Source organism: Periplaneta americana, chromosome 7, assembly GCF_040183065.1.
Source record: "Periplaneta americana isolate PAMFEO1 chromosome 7, P.americana_PAMFEO1_priV1, whole genome shotgun sequence".
NCBI classification, from domain to species: domain Eukaryota; kingdom Metazoa; phylum Arthropoda; class Insecta; order Blattodea; family Blattidae; genus Periplaneta; species Periplaneta americana.
In genome coordinates, this window is record NC_091123.1 from 68,403,758 (window position 1) to 68,420,739 (window position 16,982).

The following is a 16,982-nucleotide window of genomic DNA, read 5'->3' on the forward strand; positions in this document are numbered from 1 at the left end:
CGTCTTTTGATTCCTTCAGTGCCTCAAACTTACAGACGAAAAAACTTTGAGTGTTTTATTTTCATCTGGCATCAATATTACATTTCTACCTCTATTTATATTAAATAGCAGTACATACCTTTGGCTTCACTATCCATATTGAAATTACCACAGTTTGACACAATACACAGCACAGGATTCTTTTGTATCAGCTACAAGGGTCGGTCCGGTTTTTTTTTTTTTTTTTGCCACTACTGTACATTAAATCTACGCCCTTCAAAATATGTTATGTCAGTTAATGCGGACTTTGATTAATTTGCACAACTTATCCCCCCCATTAGTCCAGATTAACGAGGTCCTATTGTATTTTATCTTAACATCTATTTGAACTGAATATAGATTTATACCTAAGATGATGTATATATAATTGTATAAGAAAATAAACATCACTATAATTCATAATGCCAAAGCAACACAATATATTTGCACTAGTTTTACAAACTCAAACAATTCATAAGTGCTAACACACATCAAAACAAGCTAAGTGATCTTTTCTGAGCTGCAAACTAACTTTGTTAACAATAAATTCATTTTTACCTTTACTCCAAGAAAACTCCCCATCATTCTAACATTGAGAGATAATATAACAAAACAGCTGTGAAATTAAGATAGATGCTAGTAAATGGTGAATTATCTTTAATAATTTGAAATAACAAAACGGAAATATAGTATACTCTCTTCCTTAAGGGGTACAAGTCACTGACTCTTTCCAGAAATTGAGGTAATAAAGTACATAAATGTAATATTGTACATTTTCCATATTAATGGAATGTAATGATATTGAAGTTAAAAAATTAATGTAAATTAAGAATTCATTATAAGTTCAAATTGAGTGAGAATAAAAATGAGAAGGGAAAACGAGTATCAGTTTCATACCAAGCATTTTACAAAAAAAAAAAAAAAAAAAGTTTAGAATTCTCTTGATGAGAATTTATTTTTAAAATTTAGAAACTAGTTAAAATTTGCAAAATATTTAAGAGACTTTGTGAACAAATAACAACAATAATGATAACAATATTAATTATGTTTTAAGTTAATATCAATAAATTAGGTTATAAGTTAATAAATTAGTTGTTATAAATAAACCAATATACATAACAAAGTACTGACAAATATTGCTATGAAATTACTAGAACGAGTGTGTGAACATGACAGATTTATGTCTCCTGCCACTGTGTGTAATAATCAAATATATGCACCAAATGATATAAAAAAAAAGTTCTTTTCTACTTGAAATCAGTTCTAGTTTAGTAACCGAAATCGTTATAACGATATAAAAATTTCTGGTAATCAGTAAACTTTGCAAGAAAAGATTTTTATTCTATCTCAATAATGATTCCAATATTGATGTGCTATATCTGCAGTGCTTGGGAAAAGTGACATGTCAGTTTCCACAAACCTTTTTCGATAATTTGACAAGTTACACTGGTTTATGTCGATTTGATTTTTTTCTGTATGAATTATTGTAATGGGAGAAATACTTATGTATTTTTTTTCCAAGCTAGCAGATGTTCCATAAGTTGTCAATAAATATCAAAGAAAGTTTGTGGAAACTGATTTGTGTCACTTTTCCCGAGCACTGCAGATATAATGTGCAGAAAGTCACAAAGTAACAGTTTTGAAAATATATAAAATTTAGGATTTACTCACGAATAAATCTGGCAGGAGCATTCAAATGCCAGTCAATATCTAAGAACAATATATGCCTACAATTTTTAGAAGTTACTTATGGAAACTCCTAATTTTGAGTATATTTTCACTCATTTTCTGAAGCTACAATGAATATACTTATACCAAAGCCAACTAACAATACATTTCACATATTTCTACTCATTTATGGAAACAATTTTAAAGTTAATTATCCATAGTGTTGACTGATTTCATAAATAAAATCTGATATTCCAGTTAATATCAACAAGTTGGTACATTAAAGATGTTCGTGTATAAAAGTGAAAAAGTACAAAGTGATAAAAACGAACATTATTACACTAAGAAATGTGTACATGACCAACTAATTAACTATACATATGACTAGTGGATTGTTATAAGAATACATTGTTTCTTTTAAATGTCCTAAAAATACAGTTCCATAACAAAATGTATTAACAGGATTATTGTTAATTCTGCAACTTGCTGAAGAGGTACCGGTACTTATGTTTCTAAACTTTATATTATATTTTCTTAACACAGAGAACACACTCAAGTGGTGAATTAATATTTTTTTGAATGTCATTTTCAATTAATACAAATGTTTATGATAGAAAGCGAACTCAGGAGGCGGAAGGGGAATGCTGATATACTTGAGATTAAATAGCTCTTTTCTATAATAGAAAATCTACAGATAGATTCAATTAACTTTACAGATATATCACATTAAAGAGATTCCTTTGATCTTATAAAGAATATGGTCAAAATCATAAAGAATAAACTTTAGTCCTTTACAAATTGAGTTGATAGAATTCACACCACATTGCTTCGTTCCAATGCTACTAGATTGAAAAATTCGCAAGTGGCCTGTGGCCTACACCAAAACATTGAAGGGAATACAAACACAATCAGAATCAGAAGTCTTTCATTCAAATTTCTCAGTCAGTCTGAAAGGTTTTCAATAATTTCAAATATAAGAAAGCCAGACCTTTCCAGGGGACCGCTAAAATATAAAAGTGTTGTTGTTTTCTAATGCCAGGCGTTTGACAATAAAGTCATTTGATCTCTTCATAGTAAATCGGAAATTAACTGTGGATTATGACGCAGAGAGTTCCATTTTTTTCCCTTCAGATTGTGTTATCAAATTTTGTTTCTTGAAGTCTAAGTATGTAGATTTAATAAATATTTTCACAGAGTAATAGGTAGATTTAGTAACAGGTCTGTAAGTAGCAGTGCTGCTCTTCATAAATATAAAAGTAGAATTGACACAAAGTTCTATAATTTAATATCAATAATGACTGGTCATAAACTAGCGAAACATGGGTAACGACAGAAACAGATGTTGATATAAGTAACCGATATGGAATTTCTAAGCTACATCAAAACTGAAAATGAAACCAATAGAACATGTGTACAAAGCTTGCTTAACATTTTATATGATATGATTTTTTTTTAAGATAATCAAGTCTTAAATTTGGGTAACGACATTCGTTTGATTTTGAACTTTTGGCAGTTTCTATCATTTACATTTGAAGAATCCACTGCAAGAATGATGGATGTCACTTTCTTGTCGAAAATGAACCAAGACTGTCAATGCATAGCTTAAGACATATTTTCACGATCTACATAAATGACATATCACAATCTATTAAACACTGTAGACATATTCTATTTGCTGACGACCTACAAATATATATCTCTGCACCTACATCGACAATAAATTACGCGATAAATGAAGTAAACAATGACCTAAAATCAATTATTTCATGGACGAAAAAGTTTGGACTGAAATTGAACTCTGAGAAATCACAGGCAATCATAATGGGACACCAACGACTTTTAAGTAAATTAAACACAGGAGACTTATCTCCTGTTAAAATGAATGAAACTATTATTCCTTACAGTGATAGAGTAAAAAATCTAGGAATTTATATGGACAATAACTTAAGTTGGAATACTCAAATCACACACATATGTAAAATAATTTTTATGAAAATTCACGCACTAAAAAGAATTCGAAATTTCCTTCCATTGCTTCTCAAGAAGAATTTAGTGCAGTCGCTCTTGATGCCTCATTTTGATTACTGTGACACTCTCTACACTGACCTTAACATGAAATTAACAAGCAGACTACAGCGTGTTCATAATGCATGTATTCGATTTATTTGCAACGTCCGTAGATCTGACCGTATCACACCTTCACTAAATATGCTGTCCTGGGTCGATCTCAAAGAGCGAAGAAGTATTCACTCTCTCACTTTACTTTTCAATATTCTTCAAAACTCTAACCCTAGCTACTTAGCTTCTCGTTTTTAATATTTGTCCTCATATCACGAAATAGATACTTGCTCACAACACCATATCACACTCTCCATTCCTAAACACAGAACATCCTTCTACTCTTCATGTTTCACCGTCTCTGCAGCTCATCTCTGGAACTCTCTACCACAACATGTCAGAGACTGTCGGACATTGTCTAGTTTCAAAAATAAATTAAAATTGCACTTTTTCAACTCAGATTCCTTTCAGTTATAAGCTCTTTTCTCTGCGATAGTTATGTAAAAATATAGGCTATATATTTCTTTTCCTTCCTTTCCCCTTTTTGTTCCCTTTATCAGCTGACGAATTTATTATCATAGCCTTTTATTGTGAATTTTATTTAATTTTCTTTCTTTTTTTTTTTCTTTTTTATTATTTTATTATATTCTATTTTGTTATATTCTTCCTTACGTTTTCCATATTAATCATTTGTGCTAAATGAGTTGCTTTTGCTATATTCCAATGTATTTTACTTTCTTTTTTTTCTATTATGGTATTATTTTCATGTTGTTTAATGTCGATTTTATTATGCTATTATTATTTCTCTTTGTAATATGTTAGTATTCTGTTCTGTAACTTTTTTGTTATATTTTAACTGCTTGAATACTTTGTGACCTGGTAGAGTGTAAGAGAAGGCCCTATGGCCTTAACTCTGCCAGTATAAATAAAGAATTATTATTATTATTATTATTATTATTATTATTATTATTAATGTACATAGAGTTATATGGCATTAACACTGATAGTCATTGTCCAGTAATGATCGGAAAATCACAGTTAAGCTTTGAGTGCTAAGCATTTCAAACTTTCAATTGCTTCTCTTGAAAAATGTATTCCAAATGACATCCATCATTCTTGCAGTGGACTCTTCATTTATTTATAGTAACATGAGCTGCTGCCAGAAGGTCAAAAGGAGGATAACATTGGCAAAGGGAACCTTTAATAGAAAAAAATAAGAAATGAAGCCATGCTGGAAAGAGTGGGTGAAGATGATGCTGAAATTGATGACGAAGAGAAGAAATTCGCTGGATCACTGGCTAAGAAACAGCCTACTGAAGGATGCATTGGAAGGAATGGTGAATGGGAAGTATTCAGAACCTAGCTAGACTTTCTTACGGCATATTGTCTTTAAAAACCAAGACAAAGAATCATAAATTAAACACCTTTCTGTAGAAATTTGGCATACACACTTGAAATAATCTAATGGAATTGTGTAGTATGTAAAATTATCCCTTTCTGGTGCGCATTTACAGACCAGAACTTTAAAATAAGAGGCTATATACAGACAACAACAAAATCTTGATTTACTTAAATTTTATGAAGGGCTGAGGGGAAGTTCTTATTTTTATGCTCGATGAAAAAAAACGTAATTTATGCGTATATATTCAATTATTTAAATATAGTATGTATAACTTTATGCACTGTATAATCTGAAACTGACAAAGCAGAAGTAAATGTTGGAACAGAAATACCACTTGAGCGAATTCCCTGCAGATTAAGTGACTATGAATTACAGATCTAATGTTACATTAATTAATAGTTCAGGTACCAATTTTGTAATGAGCTGCGTTTTCTTACTAAAATGCTCGTATTTGCAGATAAAAACATCAGAAAACCACTACACATTTCCAATATACAAATCATCACTGTGCAGAGCTTTTCAGTTATCTGATGTAAATCACGATCTTAACAGTGCACGTGTGTGATGTGTATTTATGAAGACATGATGTATCTAGTAAGCAGTCCATTTTATGGAAAACAAATGTGAAGATAGCCCAGAACTACAATGTTTATCAAGTTTGTCATGTTTACAATATTAAATTAAATATTACATATTGTATTCATATTATTAGCCAATTCAAGCATTTTAAATTTCTGAAAACTCATTGGTGGTCTAGTACATATGCTGCTTATTTCCGGAACAAAGTACGAATTTCTCCAGGAAGTACAGGTGTAAGATATCCTGCCATATATTATACTAAATCTGTTATAAATGAAAGAGCGTTACAACATTGGTACAATTAATCTTCAAACATAATTCACATTAATCTTAATATAGTCCAAACATAAATTCGCGGATGCTCGTGTAAAGGGGATTAAGTCAAATTGTAAGGTATGTAAACTTCTCTCCTTTGGTACTGAACAAAACTCCTTTGTCACAAAATACGAAGTTCTCTAACTGCATCATGGATGGAAGAATGATTTAACCCCTTTAATACAGTAAAAAAGTAATTGTGGAGAGTTGAAATATGTACTTATCCCAGTTTAGCGAAATCATACTTAACCCCCCTTTACACGAGCACCCGCGAATTTATCAACGTATTTCTTTCAAATCAATAGTATACTGCATTCCATGATGTCTGACAGGTGAAGAAAACATTGCCAGCAGAGGAAGAGAGAAGTTGGGTGGCCTGAAGCATTCTACTTCCAACAAACTTTAAGATAAGCCAGGAATGTGACTTCTGCCATTGATTGATTAGCAATAATTCTTCTCCCTTTCTCTGCTGGCAATGATTTCGTCACCTATCAGACATTACGGAATACTTAAACATAATCTGAACAATGAAAAATGTGAAATTATCTATTAGTAGGTACTACAATACAATGACTACTGTTTTAATATGCTGGTATTGTTCCCATTATTTTCAAATGCGATTTTTAAATCTGTTGTTCCACAGCAAAGGTGATATGTTAATTTTTGGCAAAAATGAGATTTTGCAATATGTTGTGCATCTTTATTTTTAATGTGACAAAAGATTATATGCATATTTCTATTATTTTTCTCTCTAATCCGTTGTTATGAAACATACATGATTCCTATGATTTTTTTCGATCGTTCAAACTGTAAATACTTGCTCCTGAAAAAGTACAAGAAATAACATATCTCATTTACCCCTAGAGCCACAGAAATATACTATATGGAAGTTTAACAACTAATAATTACAACCAAAAACGATATATTTACACACTTATACATAATAAAACAAGTACTTCACAATAATGTTGACATCCAAAAACACGTTTGTGTGACAATTTTTGACAGTGTACCTTGAAAATAAGCAAATGAATAGCAATGTGTACCTCCTTATTAAGTTGAGACAAAAACATTTTTTGTGTGTGCAAACATCTGCAGAAATTACGTATTCAAACATTTTTAAATTAGCACATCTGTGCCACAACAAGTTAAAAACATTCAAAACGTGTAATCAAGTGCAGGACTTTTTTCAACCCCTTCACTGTTATACATGTAGAATTTACGAACCTGGCAGTAATATGGATATTATGCAACGCAATATCTTATCAAACGAAAAGAATGTAAGATGATCTTTAATTTTTATATGAAACTGAGGGCATTAGATTTCCTTTTTAAGAAATAAACTGGTTCCTACTGTCAACTGAAACTTCATCAGAATCAATACATGCCATTACACCGATTGTTTACATAGACCTTTACCATAAGTAGTAATTGACTGCAATGGCTAAGATTCGAACTCGTTATCTTTAGCACGTTATATAAATAGATAATAGTACATTATGCAACGAGCCTATAATGGTAGTAATTAAGACGCGAGTATGTTTGTTTATGAAACGAGCGCAAGCGAGTTTCATAATTTTCATACGAGTGTCTTAATTACCATTATAGGTAAGTTTCATACGACTTTTTATGCTCGACCATATTTCTAACTTGAAATTATTCATAAGTATTCATGATATGGTTATGTAAGTGAGGAGCGGAACAGACCTGAATTGTGAGATGTGCGCAGACGCAAAAGTATTAATTTTTTCCGAAACACGAATGTCATTGACCTTGATATAATCTAGAGAATAACATGAACATTAGGCTTGATATAACCTGGAAATTGATTTTGAATTGAAAAACGAGATGACAAATTGAATTTATTTGAATATTATTTACAATTAACGCTAATTATTATAGTAACAGAACGTAACCTTCTGCGACAGTATTGGATTTCCAGCCTCCGTGACTTTTTGCTAATTGTTTTTCGATTGCATATACGAGAATAATCGATATTTGCGGTTTTATAATGGTACCATCTGTACAATGGAGATTTCTCATTGGCTGAACAACTGAATTATAATGAATAGGTGAACTTTAATGAGGTGCATTAAAGGGCTACTACCAGGTATATAATTACTACATTTTGGCATGGTCGAGCATAACCAATTTAAGAGTGTAGTGCAACAGTAGCACTTTCTATCCGCCAACAGCAAAGAGGTTAAGTTGAAATAATGTTGAAAATACATTAGTTTTACTTTTAATTTTATCTCATACTACGCAAAAAAAAATTTATATAGCTTGGATTTATCTTATTTCAAATGCACTGCTTGGTAGAACTAGTGATAGTGAAAAAATATTTTCCAATATGAGTTCATGGATTTTACTATGAATAAGTTTGTGATTTACCCGTGTATCTGATTATATGTTTGATTCTATGTGATCATAATTCTTATTTGGAAAATATTTTCAATTTTGTACTAACTTCTGAATTAGCCACTTGCATAGTCTTGGGGGTAATAAGTGTTACTTATCCAGGGTTGCCCTTGAACTGGGTTCGATTCCTGCTTGAGTGCATTACATGATTAGGTTTTTTCTGAGGTTTTTCCCAACTTATAATTGATGTAAGGTAAATCACACACAAAACATGCTTCTCACAAATTCACAAAATCAAACACAAATAAAAATACTACAAAGACAGAATTAATCACCTTTAATTAACTTATTTCCAACACCAATTACACATTAAAACACATCTCCAAAACAAGTGATCAAGCAAATAATTCAACGCACTCTAATACACAATAATATTAAATAATTCAGACCTTCAATAAACAGATCAGAATTTTTTTATGTTACCTTTAAAGAAAATAATATACTATGAACATGTGTGAACCACGCGGCCATTTGGTAAAAGCAAGAATATAAAGTTGAATTCTTTTATGCCTGATACCTTCTGATAAAGTTCCAGTGCCTATTATTATATAAAAATACGTGAAGTGAGAAGTGGAGATAGCAACGCTATGGTACAATACGGGTTACTAATCATCTAAATTCAGATGCTGTGCTTTATCCTAATCATCAGATTCAAATTGGCATATTTAGTAGACTCTTGGTAATCGCAGTAATTAATGCACGAACTTCCGCAAAATATCGAAAATCGCGAATTATCCGCAAAACTTTTTATTAATATTTATAGTCCAGTAAGTTACTCTGAGAGATTTAATTACTAAAATACACTTCAAAATAAAGTGCAAAATGTGAAACAATGCAAAACATTTTGAAACATTATATCATGCTGTACTACAGTGGGATAAAATCTTAAAAGAAGAAACAACTTTTACAAAGTATTGTAAGAAACTTTAGTTTAATAAAAATGTATTTTTTTTTTTTTTCTGATTTTAGATAGCAGATTTCTTAAGAAGTAGAGAGAGAACATATCTAAATGAAGTAAAAACGGAAATGACGTTACTTCGCCCCCATGCTAAAAAAAAGTGCACGTTAATTATCAGGAGCCGACTGTATTTAATTTTACAGATAATAAAGACATTTTTCAAATTAAGTTCTGGTTATTCTTGGGCAAGATTACATCATACGAACAATTTTCATTAATAACTAAGTTCTAATAAATGAATTCGTTAATTATTTTAGGTTCTAAAATAAAACACTTCAAAAAGTGTTAATGAACATATCAAAGGAATGGCTTTTAAGGAATCTGCAGATTCATTGTCGCTCTCACAAAAGCCTGCAATCGGTCCCTATTCTGAGCAAGATTTATCCAGTCCCTATCATAACCCACCTCCCTCAAATCTATTTTAACATTATCCTCCCATCTACGCTTTGGTCTCCCCAAAGGTCTTTTCCCCTCAGGTCTTCCAACTAACACTCTATATGCATTTCTACATTCACCCATACGTGTTACATGACTGTCCAACCCAAATGTCTAAAAATGTATGAACACACCGAATATTAATCCATGTATCATTATAGAATGAAAGTAAGCAAAATATGCTATTTTAAGGGTGTTTATATCCCCAGTAGAAGGTAAGGATCATAATGCATAACAGACAGAGCTTAATTTAGGAGTAAATATATTCTGAATGAATTTTCTGATTCAGGTGATTCTCCAATTCCAAATCAATAAACTTTGTACTTAAAGTGTTGTAGGAAAACAGCACTGTTATGTGTACTAAATTTGATTACACTGGCTATATCGACATTAAGGGCTAGTGCAAATAAACTTGTGTTCATGAACACCTTGAAATAGCATATTTTGCATACTTTCATTCTATAATGAAACATGGATTAATATTCTGTGTATTCAATGTTAAAATTCAAGGTACATTTACTACTAATCAAAATAGTCATAATTTTAATAAAAGACACAAATCAGACCTTCATCTCCCCTCTGTTAGTTTCAGCTGTTATAAAAAAGGAGTTCACTATTTATGTATTATGGTCTTCAATGTACTGTCTGATTATCTTAAAAGCTATGAAAGAACAAAATTTATCCATAGGTCTACTCATATCTTCTAGTAACTCCTTAATTTGTTTATGCTTGTAAGTGAATAATAAATAATCTGCTTGTATAACGTTTGACTTTTTCTACAGCCTCAAAGCTCTGGTGCCGATGTAAGATCTATGGAAAACAATAAATGAAATGGAGCTGAGCTTTACATTCACTTTACAAAACAACTTCGTGGTTCCAGATTCTTTCTAGAGAAAGCAAGTACTAACCAATGGTAATAAGAAAGTATAGATTATAAACAGACCCTGATAATGGAATTCTTATTCAATAAATGAAATGGAGCTGAGCTTTACATCCACTTTACGAAATAACTTCGTGGTTCCAGATTCTTTCTAGAGAAAGCAAGTACTAACCAATGGTAATAAGAAAGTATAGATTATAAACAGACCCTGATAATGGAATTCTTATTCAATAAATGAAATGGAGCTGAGCTTTACATCCACTTTACGAAATAACTTCGTGGTTCCAGATTCTTTCTATAGAAAGCAAGTACTAACCAATGGTAATAAGAAAGTATAGATTATAAACAGACCCTGATAATGGAATTCTTATTCAATAAATGAAATGGAGCTGAGCTTTACATCCACTTTACGAAACAACTTAGTGGTTGGTTCCAGATTCTTTCTAGAGAAAGCAAGTACTAACCAACAGTAATAAGAAAGTATAGATAATAAACAGATCCTGATAATGGAATTCTTATTCAATAAATGAAATGGAGCAGAGCTTTACATTCACTTTACGAAACAACTTCGTGGTTCCAGATTCTTTCTAGAGAAAGCAAGTACTAACCAATGGTAATAAGAAAGTATAGATCATAAACAGACCCTGATAATGGAATTCTTATTCAATAAATGAAATGGAGCAGAGCTTTACATTCACTTTACGAAACAACTTCGTGGTTCCAGATTCTTTCTAGAGAAAGCAAGTACTAACCAATGGTAATAAGAAAGTATAGATCATAAACAGACCCTGATAATGGAATTCTTATTCAATAAATGAAATGGAGCAGAGCTTTACATTCACTTTACGAAACAACTTCGTGGTTCCAGATTCTTTCTAGAGAAAGCAAGTACTAACCAATGGTAATAAGAAAGTATAGATCATAAACAGACCCTGATAATGGAATTCTTATTCAATAAATGAAATGGAGCAGAGCTTTACATTCACTTTACGAAACAACTTCGTGGTTCCAGATTCTTTCTAGAGAAAGCAAGTACTAACCAATGGTAATAAGAAAGTATAGATCATAAACAGACCCTGATAATGGAATTCTTATTCAATAAATGAAATGGAGCAGAGCTTTACATTCACTTTACGAAACAACTTCGTGGTTCCAGATTCTTTCTAGAGAAAGCAAGTACTAACCAATGGTAATAAGAAAGTATGGATTATAAACAGACCCTGATAATGGAATTCTTATTCACATGTCTGTTTACAAATGTGTGAAACAAACATGTGCGGTTTAGAGTATACAAATCTGTGATTAATACAGTTTCAATATATTTTGTGAAATAAAACTCATGAATTGCCATGTTTCTACTATTATTCTAATAGAGGCCTCCATAATCAACTGCCAATTTTAACTTTTCATACATATCTTAAAGAGCTAAAATTATTTTTCATGTCGCAGCTTTTCTACAAAATAATGGGACATTTATCTTAAAAACTGAAATTCCTAGACTAATATGAGCAGACAGATCGAAGTGAAGGCAGGTTTGCAATCGACCCTCAAATTAGAAATATGGTAAGAGGAAAATAAATTTATGAATTATAATTACGAACATTAACATGCCACTATAATAATTAATACATGGACGCCATACCTAGAAATTGCGTCTTCATTACATCTGCAAAAAAGTCACTTTTTTGCAAAATCTTCCAAATGATGTTTCATGTTATCACAATGGTCATCATAAGGCAACACTTGACATCCATACTACAGAGCCTTCAAATAGATGTTCAGCTGTGAGTGTGTGGCAGCACGTGATGGTTGGAAGCACGCTGTTTGCCGGCAGAGTCGGATATTCATAGCCCCTTAAATCAAGCGCATAGATTGCTCATGCAAATTAAAATTACAATAACGACTTACTTTTGTCATAGAAGATATTGGAAATGATGTCCTTGTGCCACCACACATTTCTTACACCTTTTAAGAAAATTTGCATTAACACATATTAGTTCTGAAACTTCTGCAATTTATTTTCTTATATTGCCTTTCAGATGAATTACAACATTCAATTTTTAATTTTAACAAAATTGGAATTAAATATGATATGAAAATCAATAAAGAAAAAACTAAAATTATGGCCTTCTGCGGAAAATACCCTGTGCCCAGCAAAATATGTTTAGATTCAAAAATATTAGAAAGAGTAAATTATTTTACATATCTCGGATACACATATTTTTTCGATGAAGTAGACATTTCACAGAAAATTTCTAAATACACCAAAACAATGGGGATAATTAACACCATTATGAAACCTTCCCTAGTACAAAGGCATACTCGAATTCGCCTTTACAAGACCTTGGCAAGAACTGTACTTTGTTACGGCAATGAGGCATGGACATTGAGGAAGAAAGACGAAAGCAGAATAACGGCTAATGAAATGAAATTTATGAGATATACAGCGGGATATACGAAATGGGATCACAAACGCAATGAAGATGTAATGGAAGAATTACAACTAGAACCTGTAATTAATCACGTAAAACATTATCAGAACAACTGGATAAATCATCTGCATTGCATGCATAGAGATAGAATCCCAAAAATCATGCTCCACTATCGTCCAAACAGGAAGAGATCTCTCAGTCGTCCAAAGAAACGCTGTATTGAAAATTCAACTGTGAGATCGTAACAGGCCATTTGGCCTAATACTTGAAGGGAAGAAGAAGAAGATATTGCCTTTCAGTTCTTACAATATATGTGGGTTATTTCAACACACTTTATTTTATTTATTTTCGAAATTAATGTGTGTAATAAAAAATAGTTATGTAACATTTTATTTGTTCAGGAACTCCAGCCACGTGATGTGAGTAAATTTCTGCAATTGTGTTTTAAATAATGTTAATAATGGCTTTACTAATCCACATTTTATTTTTTTTCATAGGTGAAGCATGGTTTTATTTACAATGGTCATGTAGCAATACAGAACAAGAGAAAACGCAAATTGGAGTGCAGAAAAACCTAATCTTGTACACAAAATGCCATTACATGACAAAAAAAAAATTGGTGTATGGTACACAGTAAATGTTTACAGAATTATGGGGTCAATATTTTTTTTTAAAAATACCATGAATACGCAGAGGTACAGGGATAACATAATCACACCATTCCTAGAAGAATTATCTGACACTGAATGTACACAGGCATTTTTCCAACAATACTCTACTACAATGCATACAGCTGATCTACCATTAGCATTAGAGTGCTACAACTGATCTCTCATTAGCATAAACTATGGAAATTTTTTGAAGATAGTGTCATCATTAAGGGAATATGGCCAGCTTAATACCCAAATCTTACCATATGTGATGCGATTTATATTTATGGGGAAACTTAAAAAAAATTAAAGTGTATTTGTATAACTCACATACATCGGAAGAACTGAAAGACAATCTAAGAAGGGAAATTGTAACAATTTCAGAAGAACTAATGTGTGTTAATGCAAATTTTCTTACAAGGTGTGAGAAAAATGTGGCGGCACAAGTACATCATTTCCAACATCATCTATGACAAAGGTAAGTGGTTATTGTAATTGTAATTTCCATGAGCAATCTATGAGTTTGACTTAATGGACTATGAACATCCGACTGCCAGCAAACAGCGTGCTTCCAGCTGTCATGCGCAGCCACACACTCACAGATGAACGTCTATTTGAAGGCTCTGTACATCAAGGAGGAAACTGTCTCCCCATTCGGACCTCCTTTCTCACTAATCTCCAGAACAACGGAGAACCAACTCTACTGAGAACTGAAAATCTATCATAGACTTACTTTTTAAGTATGGTTATAATGACTAAAAATAAAGTCTTAAATAATCACACGGGTTTGTTACCTATAATCTAATCAGTATAAACAAAAAAAGCGTCATTGAATGACTTAAGGTCTTGAATCAATATACTGTATATATAATAACAGAACTCAGAAGTTTTTCAGTGTCTGAAAGGAGAAATCCTGGAGTGAAGTTTGTTATCTGTAGTTCACGTGAAGAAGCTGACTTCTCTGAAAATGTAATCAAAGCACAACAATTAAAAATTACAGATACTGTATTCCATGTAGGGAAGAAGAACACATTATTAATTTTATCATTTAGAAATCTTCTCACCATTCCTGAACTGCCACAAGGAACAAAGAGTACTTAACCATATAAATGTTTACAAGTTCACTGAACCATTTATTTTGTTGACAATGAAACGCCTAGAAGTACAGAGCTGCAAATACATTTTTAGATATATAGGGTGATTCACGAGGATTTACCGTACCTTACAGAGCTTATTTCCGAAGATATTCTGAGCAAAAAATGTCATATAAACATTTGTCCTAATCTCAATATTTTCAGAATTATACTAATTTGAAGTTGTTTGTAAAATACCATTATTCTTTAGTTTTAACAATAAAAGAATATTACAAAGAAAGAATGAACGATTCAGGAATATTATTCCTTTAATTAGCAAATATTCTGAAGCTAAAAATGTGTTGTGAATTCCATAGTTGCTTGGTACATAATTTTTTTTTCGATTTTTAACTATAAAATTACATTTTCTTACGCATTTATCACAATTGTTACAAATCATGCCACTCTTGTAAATTCTTTAAGACTGTACATTAGGATGCATAATTAAACTGTAAAAAATCAAGTTCCTAAAGTCATATGATTTGTAACAATTATTGTGATAAATGCGTAAGAATGATGTCTTTTTAGTTAAATATTGAAAAACAAAATCTGTACAAAGCAATTATCAACATGAGGTTATAATTATATAGGCATATTTTGGGACTAAAGAATCAAATAATATGACACAAAATGCATAATCCATTATTTCTTGGAAATTACCATCTTCTAAGCCCATTTTCACCCTTAGACTTAACTTTATCGTAATAAACAAATGTTTCATTAGTTGTAGTTTAGGCGAACTATAGCACAAAGTCACGTGTAAGGTTGGTTTTCACGTATCTTGAATATTACTAGCTTCTGGTTAAGTTACGGCCAAATTTTAAGTTAAATTATGACTCTGAATACAAATGCTGTGTTTTCCATCTATTAAAGTTGGATATAAGTGAAAGTGAAGTGACATTCCTGAATACGGCCATAACAGTTGAAATTCAGGCTTACAGAGTACAATCTGAAACAGTATACTTACAGAGCTTTCTTCTCTCTCTCTCACTTTGGTAAGACTCAAACAATTCAGTCTCCCTCTCAGTAAGTCCCCCGTTAGACTTCTTCCGCTTCAATTTATGTGTGGCCATAAGAAGACACTGCTCATATGTTTCTTCATCTGGCAGGACAAGCTGAATGAAAATTATCAATTATAAACAAGTCTAAACAATGGTGAGTCTGGTAGAGACTATGAGGTATTTCAAGATATAAAATACAAACATAAATTTCAGAAGTATATAATGGAATGCATATACAGAATGAGCTTGCATTGTTAATTTATAATTTAGTTCGTCAAACGCCAGAGAAATATTTAAATAAATTCAATTTACTTGAAAGGAAAATTAGAGTTATGCAATGGCACATACTTTCTTGTACATCATACATAGTAACTAATAAATCTGCTAGTTTATGTGTCAAATGAATAACATTGCACGCAATCACAGTCTGAAAGATCTTTCCTTGAAAAATTTACAAGTTTTCCAGCCTATTTAATATAATTACACGAAAATTGATTCTCTATCAGTACAGTATTTCCCTTTGAGGCAAGAAATAGTAATCAGAACTTAACAGGGATTGAACTTGAAATAGAAATCTGCTGTATTCTGAATGATCGCTACATATTTCGAAAATGTAGTCATGTGTTTCTCTAATTTGCATAATAGCAGAAAAATATATTGTATTATTAATATTTATGAATATCCTACACCTAATTCCCTGTTCTGTTTCTCGCAATGTGTACATGGAAAACTTTAGAATATACAGAAGTATGATATATACATATACAATATATTTATTTCTACATCATGATTATTGGCTATGGTTTGCCACCACATTTCTGTATATGGGCTATCCATATCTTCTAATTACAATATATACTATTTATCTCATCACAGACATGTGTTTTTACTATTCATATTACACTGACAGGCAAAAAAAAAAAAAAAACAATACACTTAAAATAAATTACATTTTTTCTATATAATTAGGAACCAAAGAATTCTCTTCTCATTTTTATAATGTTTTTAACACACTAGAACATCCCTCTGAATTGT

General features: G+C 31.4%; 1 protein-coding gene across 3 annotated transcripts in view; it reads right to left on the minus strand.

The window, feature by feature from the left end:
• Positions 1–434: 434 nt before the first annotated feature.
• The window catches only part of LOC138703190 (cellular tumor antigen p53-like), a 78,667-nt gene continuing 62,119 nt past the window's right edge, over positions 435–16,982 (minus strand). For all 3 annotated transcript variants that reach the window (XM_069830872.1, XM_069830874.1, XM_069830873.1), the window contains exons 15-16: positions 15,914–16,061; positions 435–14,774 (exon numbers count right to left, since the gene is read on the minus strand). In XM_069830872.1, the coding sequence (XP_069686973.1) occupies positions 14,773–14,774; positions 15,914–16,061 (150 nt within the window). In that variant the 3' untranslated portion in view covers positions 435–14,772. The remainder of the gene's footprint in view (positions 14,775–15,913; positions 16,062–16,982) is intronic.